We start from the raw sequence: 17,899 nt of genomic DNA, 5'->3' as shown, positions 1-17,899 counted from the left end.
GTGGTCCAGGTCATGACAGACAATACAGCAGCCATGTTTTACATAAACAGGCAAGGGGGAGCTCGCTCCTCGGCTCTTTGCCAGGAAGCGGTGCGATTTTGGGACCTTGCAGTGAGGCACGACTTCCACTTGTCTGCTTCTCACCTCCCGGGAGTCAGGAACGATGAGGCAGATCGCCTCAGCAGGTTGTTCTTACCCCGCCATGACTGGTCACTACACTGGGAGGTGACAACTTTTCTCTTCCACAAGTGGGGTGTTCCCCAACTGGACCTATTTGCGTCGGCATGGAACAAGAAGTACCTGAGGTTCTGCTCCCTCCGGGGCCACGAACCGAACTCCATCTCCGACGCCTTCCTCATAACGTGGATGGGGGCCCTAATGTATGCTTTTCCCCCTGTCCCGCTGCTCCCCAAAGTACTCTTAAAAATCAAGAGAGACAAGGCCAATGTCATCCTGATCGCACCAGCTTGGCCGAGGCAGTACTGGTACAGCCTACTGCTGGACCTCTCCATAGCCACACCAATACCACTTCCAAAACGCTACGACCTGCTCTCCCAGGACCTGGACTCCCTCCACCTGACAGCATGCAGGCTTTGTGGTTGACGGAGGGAGAGAGAGCCTGTTCGGCGCAGGTCCAGCTAGGAAGCAGGAAGCCGTCCACCCAGGTTTCACTGTTTGGGCGGAGTCCCGGGGTATCCCGCCAAGTTGTTCGTCCATACAGGCGATTTTGGAGTACCTGCTCCATTTAAAGACGCTGGGCCTGGCACTCGCCTCCCTGAGGGTACACCTAGCGGCCATCTCGGCCTTCCACAAACCGATGGAAGGAAGGTCAATCTTTTCACACCCTATGTCCCTTAGATTTCTTAAGGGGGTAGAGAGGCTGTATCTGCAGGTCCATGACGCGGTGCCTCTCTGGGATCTAAACCTGGTCCTCGCCATGCTGACAGGACCACCCTTCGAGCCCATGGCTACATGCCCGCTGCTCGTTTTCTCTTGGAAGGTGTCCTTCTTAGTGGCCATTACATCGGCTAGGAGGGTCTCCGAGATAAGAGCATTGACCTCAGAACCCCCCTACACGGTCTTCTATAAAGATAAAGTGCGACTAAGACCCCACCCGGCCTTCGTACCCAAGGTGGTGTCTCAGTTTCACTACAAGCAGGATATCTTTCTCCCTGTGTTCTTTCCTAAACCACACGGTTCGGAGGAGGAGCAGAGATGGCACTCGCTGGACGTCAGAAGAGCCCTGGCATACTATATCGAGCAAACCAGGCCATTCCGAAAGTTGTCTCAGCTGTTCGTGGCAGTGGCGGAACGGATGAAAGGCTCACCTGTCTCCACCCAGCGCATCTCCTTCTGGATCACCACCTGCATACGGACCTGCTACGAGCAGGCGAAGGTGCCACTCCCAGGACCTGTTACCGCACACTCCACCAGAGCCCAGGCCTCATCTGCGGCCTTCCTGGAGCGAGTGCCCCTGCAGGACATCTGCAGAGCAGCAACCTGGTCATCGGTACACACCTTCACGTCCCACTACACCATCATGCAGCAGCCGAGAGAGGACGCGAGCGTTGGCAGAGCCGTGTTGAGAAGGGCTGCTCGCCAGTGACTCCTACCCACCTCCAAGGTATGGCTAATTAATCACCTATGTTGGAATGTATATGAGCAATCACTCGAAAAGAGAAAACAAGGTTACTTACCAGTAACTGTTGTTCTTCAAGATGTGTTGCTCATATCCATTTCAAACCCACCCTCCATCCCCGCTGTTGGAGTCGGCAGAAAGAAGGGACTGGGGGCCTGCGGAGTCGGTGGCGCCATATATACTGCGGTATGAGCGCAGCACTCCAGGGGGCGCTGGAACCGACCCTGCGGGGGTTGCTAGGGCAAAAAAGCTTCCGGAGACTCGTGCATGGGGCACACACTCACCTATGTTGGAATGGGTATGAGCAACACAAATCGAAGAACAACAGTTACTGGTAAGTAACCTTGTTTTCCAGTGTGCCCAGGAGAAGTGGCGGAGAAACCTTCCTGATTCCAAAAGGAAGAAGAGCTGGACCTATAGGTTAGGGGAGGAGTAGGCTGGGACAAAGACCCTGTTGGAGGCTACTGGGACTGGAGATTGATGGAGGGGGAGAGAGAGAGACTGGCACTGAGAACCAGTGGACAGGGGACAGGAAATGAAGGGGGAAGGGAGAGAGATATGATACGGTTCAGGGGGAGAACTGGGACTGGCTGGACAAAGACTGTGACAAGGAACTGGAATGGGGAGACCTTGAGATTCGACAAGGAGCCCAGCTCGGACTGGGTGTGTGGGGGCAACTGGGGGCCAGGGTGATGGGAGACAGACAGACTGGATGAGAAGCCAGGAGAAAGGAACTGGAATTGGCAGAGCAAGGAGACTGAAGACAAGGAGCTTGGGGATTTGGGGAGGGTGGGATAGAACTGGGAATGGCTGAGCAAGGAGACTGGGATGAGAAGCCTGAGGAATGGAGAATGAGACTGGCTAGGTGAGGAGAATGGGACTGGGATGAGGAGCCAGGGTAGGGAAGAGATGGAACTGGAATGAGGACATGTTGACTGGGGAGAGGCAGAAAAGATCAAGGTGGATGGGAATGTGTAGAAGTCTGTGCCCACTAGAGAACACTTCCCTCCCAAACCTGGAATGGGTCCCAAGATTCCTGAGTCTCTCCATTCCTCTGCTGTCACCAGTTTCCTGTGAAACCCACTAGCAAAGTGTCCCATCCCCCTCCAGTACCGGTTCACATAGAGGATGACAACCTACTACAGCTATCAGTTGAACAAACATCTGCCACTATGATGGATATAAAGGTTTTCACCCTGCTGATGATCTGTGTGGGTATCAATATGATGAAATAACTATTATTTCAGTTCCTTTAAAAAAAACTAGAAAGTTACACAAACTGTTAAAAGAACATTATTAAGGTTACACTGAAAAGGTAGGAAATGCAAGATTTAAGATTGCTTGTGCAACTTTAATTCATCCACCTTGTCTGTATGCATTATGATAAAGTATTTAATTACATGACTACATACTATTTTTTTCCACAGGGCCACTGCCTCACTCAGTGTAGATTATGTGTAGTATTAGAATCTTAGTAGTTAGAAACAAAGATCTTAAATCAGTTTCTTCAGCAAGGGCAGCATATGGCATGGTCTACTAGATTAAACACAAAGCTGTGAATCAAAGTCTCCCAAATTCTAATCCCATCTCTCATAAGGACTTCCTTTGTAAATTTGGGCCAGGAGCCTAGCCTATTCTTTAATTTCCCCACCGGTCATTTTTTTAATCCCTATTGGTGTTGTGTTGATTATTTGATGTTTGCAATAGTGCTGTGAGCACAGAAAGTGCTATGTAAGTGCCAGATACTATATTATTATGTCTTCCCCCTAGACAGCATATCTGATATTAAGTGGATATTACACTTGATTTTACACAATTCCCCCTTGTCTGTATCTGACTGCATTGGTCAGGAATATAAAGCCAAATTCTGCTCTTAGTTACACCATTCTAAACCTGGTGTATAGTAATGGCACTGAAGTTGTTACAATTAAATATTTCATCTGCAAATAAAAACCAAACAATAATGCTTGCCTTTTTCTATTGAATGGCTGTACTGCCCAGGGTGTTTTAGGATTGCCTCCAGGATTTTGATTTTGATTAGATTTAATGTCCTATTCACTTCAGTTTATTCTTGTGCATATGTGTAAGGAGCAGAGCTTTCCTACATAGTTGAAAGGTGACAAGGTAAAATAATGAAATTCATATTTTTTTTCTCTCTGGTTGCAGGATTTTAGCTTATCTTCCTAACTATTGGTGGATAAGTGGCGAGGGTTTGAGTGTGAGGGAGAATCAGGATTTTTCCAGTTAAAGACCACACTGGCAGTCTTGGAAGCTGACTATGAACCCTCTTCAGTACTTCTCATTCAGACAAAACTTCTTTTGTAGTCAGTGAGAGTTTGCCTGAGTGAGTACTGAATTCAACTCTTTGTAATTTCAATGTACTGCCAGATGTTATCCTTGATTTATGTTAGTACTATACCAGTGGGTAAACCCTTTCTCTCATGTCCCTAATAATAAACCCACCATGCCCAACTCCTCTTTACTTCTATCCCAGGGCCAAGTGTCCTAATATCTGCAAATGCATGGATTCAGACTGTACATTCAAATGTCTGCATACTGTGGTACCTGGTCTTGGGAAGAGAAGAGGTTGGGAGCATATACGTAGCTAGAAAGAAGAATCTGGAGTATATTACTTTGGGAAAAGGGTCAGCTGAGAATGTTCATGAGTTCGTTAGTGGAGTGGGATTTGGGAGGATTTCTATAGATAAGAGAGTTAAAGAATTATTAGATCTTAGATTTAAATATGTTTGTTCTCTAGACTACATGACTCAGCGTGCAATAGCTATCAGAGGCTTTCAGGTATTTAGGATATCCCAATACTGGTAAAAACATAAAATGTTTGTCTTTGGTAATGGCATTCTGCCTTATCAGAATGAAACATAAGCCTTCATTTAATGCCTTTTAGGCATCGGTCTACACTACCACTTACTTTAATATAACTTACGTCGCTCGGGGTGTGTAGCTTATTCACACCCCTGACAGACATAAGTTACACTGACCTAAGTGCTGGTGTGGATAGTGCTATGTTGCTAGGAGAGGTTCTCTCGTGGAGGTGGATTTATTATGCCAGCAGCAGAGCTCTCTCCCATTGGTATAGAGCATCTTCACCAAATGCACTACAGCGGTGAAGCTGCACCAGTGTAGAGTTTTTCTAGAGTAGACTAGCCTGTAAAAGCCTTCAGTGTTATCATGTAGAGCTTTCATGTAAATATGACCAAGTCAGAGGAAATGCTTGTGTGCACCTGTCCTTCACGATTCTTTTTAATTTTCCATATTATTCAACAAAACATTATACTAAATGTAGAACTACTTCTGTATGTCTTACATGACGACATTATGGGTGCATCTACACAGCAGCTGGGAGCTGTAATTCTCACTTGGGTAGCATACTTGCACTAGATCTGCTCGAGCTAGCATCTAAAAATAGCAGTGTGGTCATAGATGTTTGGGCTGGCCGCTCAAGTACAAACCCAAGGGGTCAGGCAGGTTTGTACTCAGGATGCTAGCCTGAGACACTGTCTCTGCCACTATGGTCACACTGCAATTTTTAGCATGCTAGATCAAGTAGAGCTAACACATATATGTTTGCCTGAGCTGGGAATAACACCTCCCAGCTCCTGTTTAGAGGTACACTTAAAGGTAATTTACATTACCATTATCTGTTTGGCCAAGTCAGCTTGATAAATTAGCATGCTTCACTGAGCATTGTACTTCTTAAAATTCATTCCAGTGTTGTTACCTATTTGATATTTAAAGAAACAGACCTTGATGCAGTATGGAGCAATTTAATATCGTGTGGGAAAAGACCACAAATTAACGTGTTGTGAGTCCAGAGACCGAAAACAAAAGGACATGTTTACTTCCCCAGTTGGAAATTCTTTTCCTGGGCAGCTGTAATTCAATATGTTCGGGCTGCAGAGAAAAATCCCCACATGACAAAGCACTGATGCAGTACATTGCTCACCTTTTATTCTTTTACTCTGATTTATAGTAAAGCCATTTGGCTCCCTCAGGAGATCAGACAACATGCTATACTAGGGGGCACCTCTGCAAATACAGAAAAAGATAATCAGATACCTTGACAAAGTTACAATATTCCCATTGACCTTCCTGGGAATTTCTGGTATGTTTTCTTCTAGGAAAAGACACTAACTTTCAAAGATGGGATGCTAAAATCCTGTTGATTACTGGAGACCTTTTCCAGGGCATAATATTATGAACTTTGAACTGCTTAGAATAAAGTTTAATCTCTGGATTTCTATATGTACCTACAAGTTGGACACTTCCTAGACATTGGATAGACTCCAGAGTTGGCAATGAATGATGCAGAAGAAAAATTCAAATAGTAATATATCCCAAATCAGCTTCTGTCTCTTATGTACAACGTTTCTGTTGAGGAATGCTGGAAAAGGTGTACCCCAAATTCTGTACTCTGGTGTCAAGATCTTACAGTTCCTCCTAAGGATCATCAGTGGCAGAAGCACTTGAATACCCCTTTGAAACCTGTTTGCAGCACTTAAAAAGCAAATATGGTACTTCATGCTGCATGAACTTTTTACTATTTCCTTTTAATTTTGAACAGAATGAATCTAGATCTACACTTAAGATGTTCTAAATGTGATTATGTGCCTCATTCATATGTTGTTGCGGGATCTGCCATTACATGCACTTATTTGGATGCCTAATCCAACTTTTAATGTGTTCCAAACTGGGAATTAGCTCTATTTAACCCTCTATAATGTGTACTGGGAATCTGTCCACAGGACCAACTCTCTCTAGTGCTTGACTTAAGGAATACAGAACACACTGTCTGCAGGCAAAAAACTTATCTTAAATTTAACTGTACCAATGGAGCTATGCTACAGATAAGGAAATATGAAATCTGAACCTACTTTATTATTCCTAAAACAGCACCAAAGAGAGCTTCTATAAAAATATATATAAACATCCAGGTCTTCAAGTCAATTAACTCGGATTTATCATGTAGTGAACATAACTTAAGTAGTTTGGAGTCTAACGTAGCAGCCAATCTGTTTCCAAGTGTTAGTGTGGTTTAGTATTTAGATTTATAGTGAAGATTAAATAGATGTTAAATAGAAAAAGGATTTTTTTTTCAGAATTTAATTGCTTTGTCATTTTACTTATCTGACATAGCATTCCTTATATTGATTCCCATGTTACTATTCCTCTGTTTATCTTGAATGCAGTAGAATATATCTTTCAAAAAGCTCTTTGAGTTATTTGAACATAGGAAAAGCCCACAGCAGTGGTTGTAAAGTCCAAAACAAGTATTTTTGTAGGTTTACATAATTGTGAAGCTGCCCAAACTCTCCAGAGTTGTTACATTTGAGGCTGAGACCAACCATGAGCCATTATCACCCAGAAGGACATTTCTTTGAGAATGAATAACTGAAAATGGGAGACTTAGGGTGGAATGGCCATCTCATACTTTTCCTATGGCTTCTCTGCTACTATAGTATAACATTACCTTAGGAAATGGTGAAGACTATACTGACTAAAAGAAGTGAAATGCTTGGCTCTTGAAATCTCTTTTATAGTGGTTGGTCTAGTTAGCTAATCTAATATGGCATTTTTAACACAGCCATCAACGATTACATGATTGAATTTCATAGGATATATTTAAAGAATAAGGATGAAAGTAAATTTCATCTTGTAAAACTATTTGGCTAGATACTGCTGGGACATTGTCATTTACCCTAAAAGGTCTGCAGAGGGGAATTATCTCCTGTGCTCCTGAGGAACTAAGTATCTTTTAACTTAAAAGATGTGCACAGACTTCTCAAAGCACAGCAAAGTTAGCCATGTATGCACAGACAGCGTGGCCTTCCTTACCTGTGAACTCCATGGGTTTAGGAAGAAAATGCTATACCAAGTGTACCGCAAGTGCACACAGAGTGATTTTTGACTGGTCATAATTCAGATCAAAATCAGTTTTCACCTGAATAGTCAAGGGCACTTCTGAGTGAGGGCTGTTTCCGTACTCAGATGGCTGAATTGGTTTGGTTCAAACTTTGTGATAGAAACTCACCTTTGAGCAGAGACTAAGCCTGGAAAATCAGTCCAGTTTGTGGAAAATTTGAAGTTATAAAGGACTCGAAATAGAGAATTTAAAATAGAAATGCTTATGCAACTTGCTGCTTTGCCTGCTACAATTCAATTGACAATTACTGTATTTTATAAAACCTACTTTGTGTACTAATAAAAATATGCAGAAACTGTGGGGAGGGAGAGAGGTGGTTGAAATGAAAATATTTTCATGTATTAACCCATATGGAAGATGTAGAATCTTTGGAATAATTGGAACACATTCTGCTATAGATACTAATATTTAAAAACTTGGTACACAGTATTTTTGAATAACTTTAACTATTGTTCCCTTCACTAGATTTAATATCAGAGGAACAGCAATAGGTGATAGAATAATGAGGTAATTCAGTATCTTCCTCCCTCCCCTCTTTTCCTTCCTTCTTAATGATGGATTTACCAGGTCCTTGTTTTCCACATCTAACCAGCTTTTCTGTTAGCCGTTACCACTTTTAGATTTGCCAGGTTTTGGATGCTGGAAATTACAGAGCAGATTGCTTGATGAGTTATATTTAACTGCATGCATTGCATGGAAACAGAGTGAGAAGAAATTGCTGTGTACAAATTTAACGTCACATTAATCTCTTTAGTGTGTGCCATAAAAATAAACAGAATGTAGAAAGTGCGTATTCATGTAGAGCAAATAATTTTTTTTTAACGTTACCAGCTTTGGCATGTGTTTTATTTTTGCATGTGCCACCATTGATTTCGTTTGTTTTGTATCAGAGAACACTTGGTTCTGGAGCAAGATTAATTAACACTACTTAGGAATACAATATTCAAAGGCCTGTTTTAATTTTTGGATGGGTCATGTAATTTTTATAACCAGATTTGATAGTGCAGATTTAGGAAGGGAGACACTGGATTTTGTGGCATGTTTCTCTACCTCATAAAGTTAAAATATGTAAAAGTACTTGAGATGGAATACTCTTGTCTTTCTTAGTGAAAAACTCCGTGTGTTAATTATAGGAAGACTTAAGGATTTTGACAGCTAAGTTTGGCAATAGGCGGCTTTCAGGGGGATAAGCAATTTTATGAGTTAGTGCCAAATATTGTAGATGGAGATTATGTTAACAAATGGAAAGAATTACTTGAAAATGACAAAATACGTGTAGTTTCATGAATGACCAGTCACAGGATACACATCTGAAGAGCTTAATTTATATGACTGCCCTAGAAAGGATATCTGCATTTCTTATATTAAGGCCCCTGAATACAGTCACACACAATGTGTAAGTGGGTCCAAAAATATGAGTATCTAAAGGAAAATAGCTTGTCCCTGTCTTTTCTTTGTCTTCATATTTGAGTTTTAGTGACTATTCTCATGCAGTTGGCTAAAGGTCTGTATGCAAGGGCTTTTGTACTCTGTGGAAGGATGGATCCAAATTCCATGGTATAACCTACTGTTCTTAAAGTTCTGTAACACTGCAGTGTTGCAGACTGCAAGTTCTGTGTCAGCTTGAGATAAATATATAGAATTAAATATGAAAATGAATAATGCAATCAGTGTAGAATTTTTATAGTATCTGCTTAGTTGACTGATATATTGTCTTCCTAAAATTTCATCTTAATTGTGCTGTAGATTTTTATATTGCCACAATGGTCGAGAGAAGCTGAAATTTTTGCAGCTGAGTAGGAGATAGGGTGCCAGGGAAGGCAAGGGAAGTGATTGGTGTGGGATTGAAAGATAACCATATCAGCTGGATGTTTCTGCTGAAATGATCAGCAGTGAAATAGTTAATGTTGACACTTGGGGCAAGTCTACACTACAAAATTAAGTCAGCTTATATTACGTCAACATACTACAGCCACCGCAGTAATTAAGTCAGTTTTGCATGTCCATACTACACTCCTTTTGTCAGCGGTGTACTGTGCGCGTCCTCACCAGGAGCGCTTGCGCCTATTTAACTGTCAATGTGGGACACTGACATCCTGAGCCCTGCCACCCAGGGCTGACAGCTGGATCAGTCTGATGGAAGCAACACAGTGTCTATACTGACACTGTGTCAGCCTAACTACATCGACCTAAATGCTACATCTCTCATGGAGATGGAGGTATTAGGTCAGTGTAGTGGGCAACTTACATCGGCGGAAGCAACATTGTAGTGTAGACGCTTACTGAGTTAGGTTGATGTAACTCTGTAGTACAGACCATGCCTTAACATGTTACGACTCAGAGTTAACATCCGTTTGAAATGATTGGGGCAGTTCCACATATTAGAGCTGTCTTAACACTTAGGAATGCATCACTTCATTGGAAAATTCATAATTGGAAGGTTTCTTCACAAACATAGAGGATCTTTTAAAAACTATTTGAAACATAGAAAACATTTTTAAAAATCAAAACTTAGATTTTGGTACAAAATTCTGATGCAAATTCCACAGCTACAGAATCATGAAATTCATGGAGCCTACCTCCACCCATGAAGACAGGGCTCTCTCTAATTGTCCAAGGAATGATTAAATACTTCTAGCTGGGTGTGATAGAGTTGAGAAGGAAGGTATATTATATTGTACAAACACATTCTGTAAGCTGGAAATGGGGTACAGAAAACAACTGATGTATGATGAGGGTGCTTAATTCTTAGAAAATGGGCCAATTTTAACATGTTCTGTGCTTTAACTATTAGCCATTTCCTGAGTTAGATCAAGCTCTGGTGATGAGGATGACAGTCTTACTGCTGAAAGGTTTGGCTAAAATTCCTGATTGAAACAATATGATTTCTGGCAAACAAGTTAGAACTCTTGGTAGGATGTTCCATGCTAGCATGTCACTTATTCTCTCTTATCCCCTGCTGCCAGGTATTCTCCTCTCCATCAGGCCAGGAATCAGGAAGGTGCACATAGTAGATATTGCTGCTAAGAGTTGGGCCATGGAAGGATTGTCTTTGAGCTGGAAGCAGAGAAACCACTTGAGAGTTGGTGGGTAGGAAAGCCTGAGGCTCCACACAGATTCCTGGGAAAGCAGTGCAATTATGCTGCAGCTTGGGGCGGTAGGAGAGTGTTATAGGGAAGAAGAAAGGGTTTAATTCAAAAGAGAAGAGGAAGAGGAGACAGGTTCTCTTCTTAGAAAGGAAAAAAGAAGATAATTTTTGGTGCTCAGTTTAGATTCTCTCAAGATAGATAAAGCTCAGTAGGGTAAGAGTTGAGAATTTCACTAGTATTGTAGGAAAGAGCTCTGTAAAGTGTACTTCCTTTTACAATGTTAGTGAAGTAACTATGTCAGTGGAATCAATGTATGTCATATACAGCAGCAGCATTCCTGTGCATAATCTATTGATTCTTTTAAATTGAGTTTGTGTTTGATGGACACAGTTATGATCTGTTTTCCTTCTTTTAAAGCATGTCCAGTAATCATTACTGCATCCTTTAATAATAAACACATCTATTTTGAGATTTATGCCAGTATAGATAACCAAAACTCCTCAGTAACATGATCAGAATTGACAGCTGAACTCGGATCTGTGCCCAAAAGAACTTTTAAGGAGCAGTATGTAAAATATTACACTGGACCAAATATATTGGATACCCAATTATGCAAAAATCATTTTAGGTACATAAACAGAATTTTCTGGATGAAAACCTTCTTAATTGAGAGACTTCATCTGAAATCTATCTTTTTTGTACATACAAAATGAAAGTTCTATGGATCAAATGCTCTCATTAATAGCGCTTTTATTTAAGTTTGCAGTTTTTCTTCCTCCACAGCTGATTTTTTTTGGAGTGGCTGTAGATTTTTTTCTGGGTCAGATGTTAGGCTTGACTGTGGATAAACTGTATCATGCTCTTGAGTTCAATTTTTTTTTTTCAGACTTACATTTAATGGAAAAATCCTAGTGCTTTGATATTACAGTGATAAATATCTAGACAGGTCATTCATTCTTAGGCCCAATTAAAATAGTTAAACCCATATTTTGGGAGTTGGCAAGGACAGCATGATACAATCACTTTTGCTAATATTTTCAGCTGGAGGGTGGTGTAGAACGAGTGCTTTCGAGTACATACACTTGATGAGGTTTGGGCCACGAGTTCTTTTGCGATTAATACAACATTTGTATGCATGTTGGTTGGCAATACAAAAAGAAAAAGCTGTGTATTTCAATTATTGTACTTCAGTATAAAGTCAAGGGTGGTAATATTTTGAACTTGACTAGCATCTTCAATTCAAGGAATTTAAAACACTTAATAAAAGAAACTGCAAAATGTCCCTGTGAAATAGATTAGTATCATTACCCCCCAGATGCAGCAACTTAGTTGCAGCAAAACATTATCAGAAATAACAACACCCAGGTCTCTTGACTCCCCTCACTTTTTTAACCCACTAAACCTTTTTTCCTTATCTTCATAAATATTCAGTTTTCAAATTTAAGCTTTTTTTATGTGCAAGTACTCCAAGTGTTGAGTCTTTCATGTAATTATATTCCATGAGTTGGTTGATGTGCAGTCAATTCCTTTTGATTATTTTGGCTTGTGTGTGATGTCATTAAAAGTGCATGATTGCAAATCCTTAAAATCAGGATGCATCTTCTGTTGTCTTAATCCATTATTATACAGAGGGATAACCAGTTCAGTATCCATGTGTCTTATTTGTTGCTATTTTCAGTTACATAATGAACATTTTGTTTCACCTTGATAGCATTTTACCTACAAAATTATTCACTTGCTTTCTAGACATACAGATTTTTGTTTGTGACAGGAGCAACTTGAGCAAAAGGTGTGATGGCTACACCATTCAAACCCTTCTTTTCAGTTACAATTCCTAACTTTCGTTAAAAAAAAATTACTTTTAGGGTTTAAATTTCTGCTTCCAACTCTTCGCCTAAAGGTGAATTTTTTGGGAACTTTGTAGAAAATCTAATCAGCTGTTTTTGAATAACACAACTAGGAAAAATTTTCCTTTCTAACCATTTGTTTTAAAGATTCAAATTTGGCTCTGCTAGTCACAGTGTAGGAAAAAAGTGCTATCCCTATGCAAGACTACTTGGATATTTCTGCTAAAATGATCAGAAATGAAACACATAACGATGATACTTACCTTTGAAATCCAATGAAAATTTAACACACTGTTGAAATGACTAAGGCATTACACACCTTCTTGGGTCCAGTCCCATATACACAACACAAACCTACTTTATTAGGGGATGATATTATACCACGGTAGCACTCAAGATGAATATAACACTGGTTTTGATTTTGTAATGTAGCTGAGACAAAACTGTGTCCCTGAATCATCCTAAAATCAAGGGTTTAGCACAGTGTAGGTGCAGTCAAAACTCAGTTCAGTTTCCCTCCAGGCTACAGGACCAAATCATGATGTAATAGCATTCTGCAACATAACTTTCTGTATTGTGAACAAAACCTTTTCAAGGTATTGTTATTATCTGCAATTTTAGTAAGGCAGCATTACTTAGGGTTACATTCAGATTTTCTTCACAATCATAATGGCTAGAAATTTGCTTCTAAAATACAAATAAATAATGTATATTTGTCAGTAACTGATGAGGTCACTAGAAAAGTGCTGGACCCCACTGTATGTACCACAGATTACTTTATGTGATGAATTTTTGTTGGATGTATTCCTGTATGTTTCATCACATAATCTTTAATTCCTGGGGACTGTAGGACAATCCTGCTCTTAAAAAAGAAAAAAATTCAAACTTAGCAAAGATCAAAATTTGGAACATTAAAAAATTACACAGCATCTTATTTTATCTTCTGGTTTAGTGTATGTGTGGGCCTACACCAAATTATCAACTTTCTAGCTAACATTTATATTTTAATATAATTCCTATCACCATTGTATCTGAAACTTAAAATGCACAAAAGCCCAGAATGAAAATATGTTGCTTTTTTTGTACTTCCAGTGCAGAGATGTGTAACTTTTTAATTCAAATCGAAAATCTGTACATAGTCTTCCCCCAGAATTGCAGCTCTATCTAAAAGATGTGTTCTGCACATTCATCTAAAACATCATTAAGCTAGGGCTCAGTCTGTTCTTGTCTGTTAAGTAGTTCTGTAGCCAGGGTCTCACCATCAAGAATACTTTGTTCCCAAAGCCTGGTAGCCAGAACCTCCCTGTGAAGTGTAATTGTATTAGCCTTACTCTTCAGGTGTCCCCATCTCAGAGATGGCTAAATTACAGTACATTAGTACCTATTCACTTAGAACCAGTGCTTTGGATTCACCGCTGAAGTTAATTGGGAGGCAGTCGTGTTTGGAAAGCATCAGTGTGATTTTATATATCTATATCTATCTATCTATCTTGATATCTGCTTTTCTTTCAAAAGAGAGACAGTGCCGAGTGCTATACAGTCTTTGCTCTTTTTGTAAAGTCTGCATCCAGCCCTAGTTGGAGTGAATCAGAATGTAATCCAGTCTAGAGTTGACAAAATGTGTATCACGGTGGCTAGGTTCTCATTTGAGAGGAGTAAGTTTAGCATCCTGGGTGTGCCAAGATGAAAATACAGTTCTTGCATCTGTGGCAATCTGTGTCCAAGAGCCATAAGAAGACTAGCAGGACTTTGTTAGTTGTACTCAGCAAGTTTTTATACTTCCGGAAGTACTGGATTTTCTTACTTGGGGTAACCCAGATTGAGCACATCTATAGTAATAAATAACCTTTTAACTAATCAGCCATTTCCCTACCCAGTGATTTTTAAAAAAAGTTAATGATATAAGAACAGAGATGTCCAAGCACCTCCTGGAACAGATAGAAGTCCCAGTAAGTGGCAGTTGAAAGGATAGCAGGATACACTTGAAAACAAAAACCCTAATGTATTAAATAGATCTCCTTTCAAAGCTAAATTGCTTTTTGCATGGTTGGTGGTAGAATAGAGGGCAATCTGGTGTTCTATGCTTTTCTTGTTTGTTCCTCTGTGAAAGCAAAGCTGATCTTTCATATGTACACAAATCACACAAACCTGTGTATATTTGTATAGAAATATAGCTGGAGTGCATAGCCCCAGCTATAATTAAGGTTTCAAAAATATTTTGCATAGTGTACAATACCTAACTCTCCATAGTTTCCCTTTCTGTACAGAAGTTGACAAATGAGCAGGTTGTTACTTTCTTGGGAGTAATGCTAATATTCAGTAAATTTAAGAGTAAGGTCATATGTCAACAAATATTTGAAGGGCATAAACACTGAAGAGTGGATAGAATTATTTAGTGTGGTACACGGGGGAGGGGCAGGTAATAAGAATTAATGGGATACAACTATAAAAGGGAAGACTTAACTCGGCTTGCAGAGAAAATCACCCAATAGCAGAATATATTGTACATCAGAAAAGTCTCCCAAAGAAAGTGAAAAAACTACAGTGGACAAATCACTAGGAAATGTTTCATCAGGAATAGTCCATTGTTAGATAGACTGTATGACCCCAACAATTCTTTTGCATCTCTAACTTCTATCAAATGTGTGTTAAAATGTTTCTTTAATTTTTTTACAATAAAAGACCTGTCTAACCTGTGAACTTCTTATAGTAGATTAAATTTTTGCTTATGGTCACTTATTTCCTATCTTTACTTTCAGCTTTTGGATCAGATACTTCCTCCAGTAAAGTTTTCTTTCCATCTTTCTTCTATGACAAAACTGAAAATGAAATCTATAGACCAAACTGGGAGAGGTGATGACTAATTGGGAGAGGCAGTGAGGAGCTGGCTCTAGTTATGGGGTATGGAAGTAGCTCTAGAGGTGGGACAGATACTTCCTGCTACAGACCCATGTTGTAGAACAATCTGAAGAGGTAAAATATGACCACTTCTGGCCTGCTGGAGGTTACTAGTCTGGAGGAGGCAGTGTGCCTGGTGTTGAGGTTGGAAAGAATTCAGTGTTGGCTCAGTTTTCTTTCCCTGTGGCCCTGCAGCCTACCACAAATTCCTGCCATGGCTAATTTCATCCATTACATTCCATCACCACCTCCACCCACTCCCTACAGTGACTGCTGTTCCAATTGAGTATCCCACTGGTTCCATTCAGGACATTGAGCAGGATGGTAGCAGCCATATGGAGGAGAAAGTGCTGTGAGCAAATCACAGGAGGTAAAAGTGGCCATAGCTGGAGCTAATGGGAAGCTGCAAAGGTGGGGCCAGGGAAATGAACCAAATTGGAAGAGCTCAGTCACTCAGAGTATCTATAGCTATTACCAAAGCTATAGCTTGCTGGAGTCCAGAAGCTACTTAGCTGCTTTATCGCCTGTCACTTCAGGAAGCCTTTTCCTATTAGTCTGCTGCTGCATTGGGAGTAGCTTCCCACCACAATTGTTATTTTCAAGCCCTCAAAACTAGCTTTTCTCTCTCTCTCTTTCCCAATCAGTACTATTAAAAATTTCCTATTGCTCAGTCTCGTCATAGCAAAAACATCGACAAGAAACTATGTCAGACAAGGGTCTTCACCCTAAAGTAGGTAATAATGAGAAATTAGGGTCTATTAAAATGTAATAAAGGTGAAAGAAAAAAAATTAAAGGTTAATCTAGGTCTTTGATAATGGTTAACCTTTATATTAGAAATATATATTATATATTAAGTCTCTAACACCTTTGCTAGCACAGGGCATGGGAGAAGTTCCACAGGATTTGGAAAATATTATGTTGCAAAGTAAAGTTACATATTAATTTTGCCTGCCTCTAGAGTTTGTATGTTTTAAAGAGAATGAAGAAAATAACATGACTCTTGACATTTCACTGTGTTGCATGTTCTTCCCATTCTAAACCAATACGGAGAAATTTACAATCTGTAACTTCAAACAATTGTATTAGAGTTGGTATCTGTGCCAAATTCAGGGAGGAGGGTTGAGTTTGAGTAGGCTGATTAAGCTATTTGGTAATGCTTTGTAGTAGCCCCAGTACACTATTTCAAAAAGGTCTGTCTGTGCAGACCATGTCACTGTATGATGGTTTTTCAGTGGTGTTTTCTTTGTATGTAATTCCTAGACGATCTGCTGTTGCTCGCATTCAGGAACTCTTCAGAAGAAGAAAAGAAAGGAAAGAGATGGAAGAATTGGAAACCCTGAATATTAGACGACCTTTAATAAAGATGGTTTATAAGGGTCATCGGAACTCCAGGACAATGGTACAGAAATATTGTTTTGTTTTCAGCCTCAGAGTTGATATTTTAGACTGAAATAATGTAGTTGTTACATTGATGTGCTTGCTACAAAGGGATTGTATAATACATTCAAGATACTTTTAGTTGTACATTAGAACTGTAACCAGATAATTCAGCACTTTAGAGAAGTTATTATGTACATTTCTCATGGGCCACTCCATAATGTGTTTGTAGTCTAAGTTTGCATGAAAGTGAGTCAGGTTCCTAGGGTTCTTCTTTGGGTGATTGCACGTCTATTCCAGTGTAGGTGTGTGCACACCTTATACACAATTGTTGGAGATCTTTTTTTAGTCAGCAGTACCTGGTGTGGCGGCTTAAGCACCCTCTGCTGTCACACGCTACTGTATGCAGATTTAAGATGGTGGAACCATGTCCAGCCCCTTTCAGTTCATTCTTACCGCTAATCATGGCTGTTGAAGCACTTTAAGTCGTGCTGTAGCAAGTTCTTCCTTCACTCCTTATATATAGCCTTCTTTTTCTTAGTAATAATAAGTTAGGTAAAGTGTAATATAGATAATGTTAGTATTCATTTTCAGTTTTTAGGTCTGTTTTGACTAAATTCCTATACAGGAGCCATGCCTTGTTCTCCAGGGCTTAAGTCTTGATGGTTGTGTAGCAAGGCAATGCTGGTCAGCAACCCACACCCCAGCTGCCTATAATATTTGGAGAAATCCTACATTAGTGACAAGTGTCACATCTGCAAGGGATTTAAGCCTCACTATAAAGAGAATAGAGCAGCCAGGTTCAAACGTCTCCTGATGGAGGTGGCACTTCACCCACCATCGGAGCCATCGTGTTCAGAACGGACTCTGAGGACTGCAACTTTGGTATGGCGTGCCCCACCAGAGATGTTTATGGCACCTTGCTGTCTATTACCGGTGCCAAATGGGAGAGACAAGCTCTCCAAAGATTCAGTACCCTGTTCGGCAAGATTGATGATACCGAAGTCAGCTAGAGTCAGCTAGAGACAAGGACTCTGGGAGAGGGTCTGATGATCCATAGAGCAGTCCTCATCTAAGAAGAGCAGATCATCAACTCCAGAATCTGTA

General features: G+C 40.2%; 1 protein-coding gene across 4 annotated transcripts in view; it reads left to right on the top strand.

Moving 5' to 3' along the window:
- DCAF6 (DDB1 and CUL4 associated factor 6) overlaps nucleotides 1–17,899 on the top strand; it is a 162,523-nt gene that overhangs the window by 132,942 nt on the left and 11,682 nt on the right. For 3 of the 4 annotated variants that reach the window (XM_067546273.1, XM_067546271.1, XM_067546274.1), the window contains 2 exons: nucleotides 8,046–8,087; nucleotides 16,676–16,814. In XM_067546273.1, coding sequence (XP_067402374.1) covers nucleotides 8,046–8,087; nucleotides 16,676–16,814 — 181 coding nt within the window. The remainder of the gene's footprint in view (nucleotides 1–8,045; nucleotides 8,088–16,675; nucleotides 16,815–17,899) is intronic. The other variant, XM_067546272.1, reaches the window with a different exon arrangement.

Source organism: Emydura macquarii, unplaced genomic scaffold (genome assembly GCF_026122565.2).
Source record: "Emydura macquarii macquarii isolate MOO-44397 ecotype Brisbane River unplaced genomic scaffold, CSIRO-AGI_Emac_v2 contig_1119, whole genome shotgun sequence".
NCBI classification, from domain to species: domain Eukaryota; kingdom Metazoa; phylum Chordata; order Testudines; family Chelidae; genus Emydura; species Emydura macquarii.
This window is presented reverse-complemented; position numbering and strand designations above follow the sequence as displayed.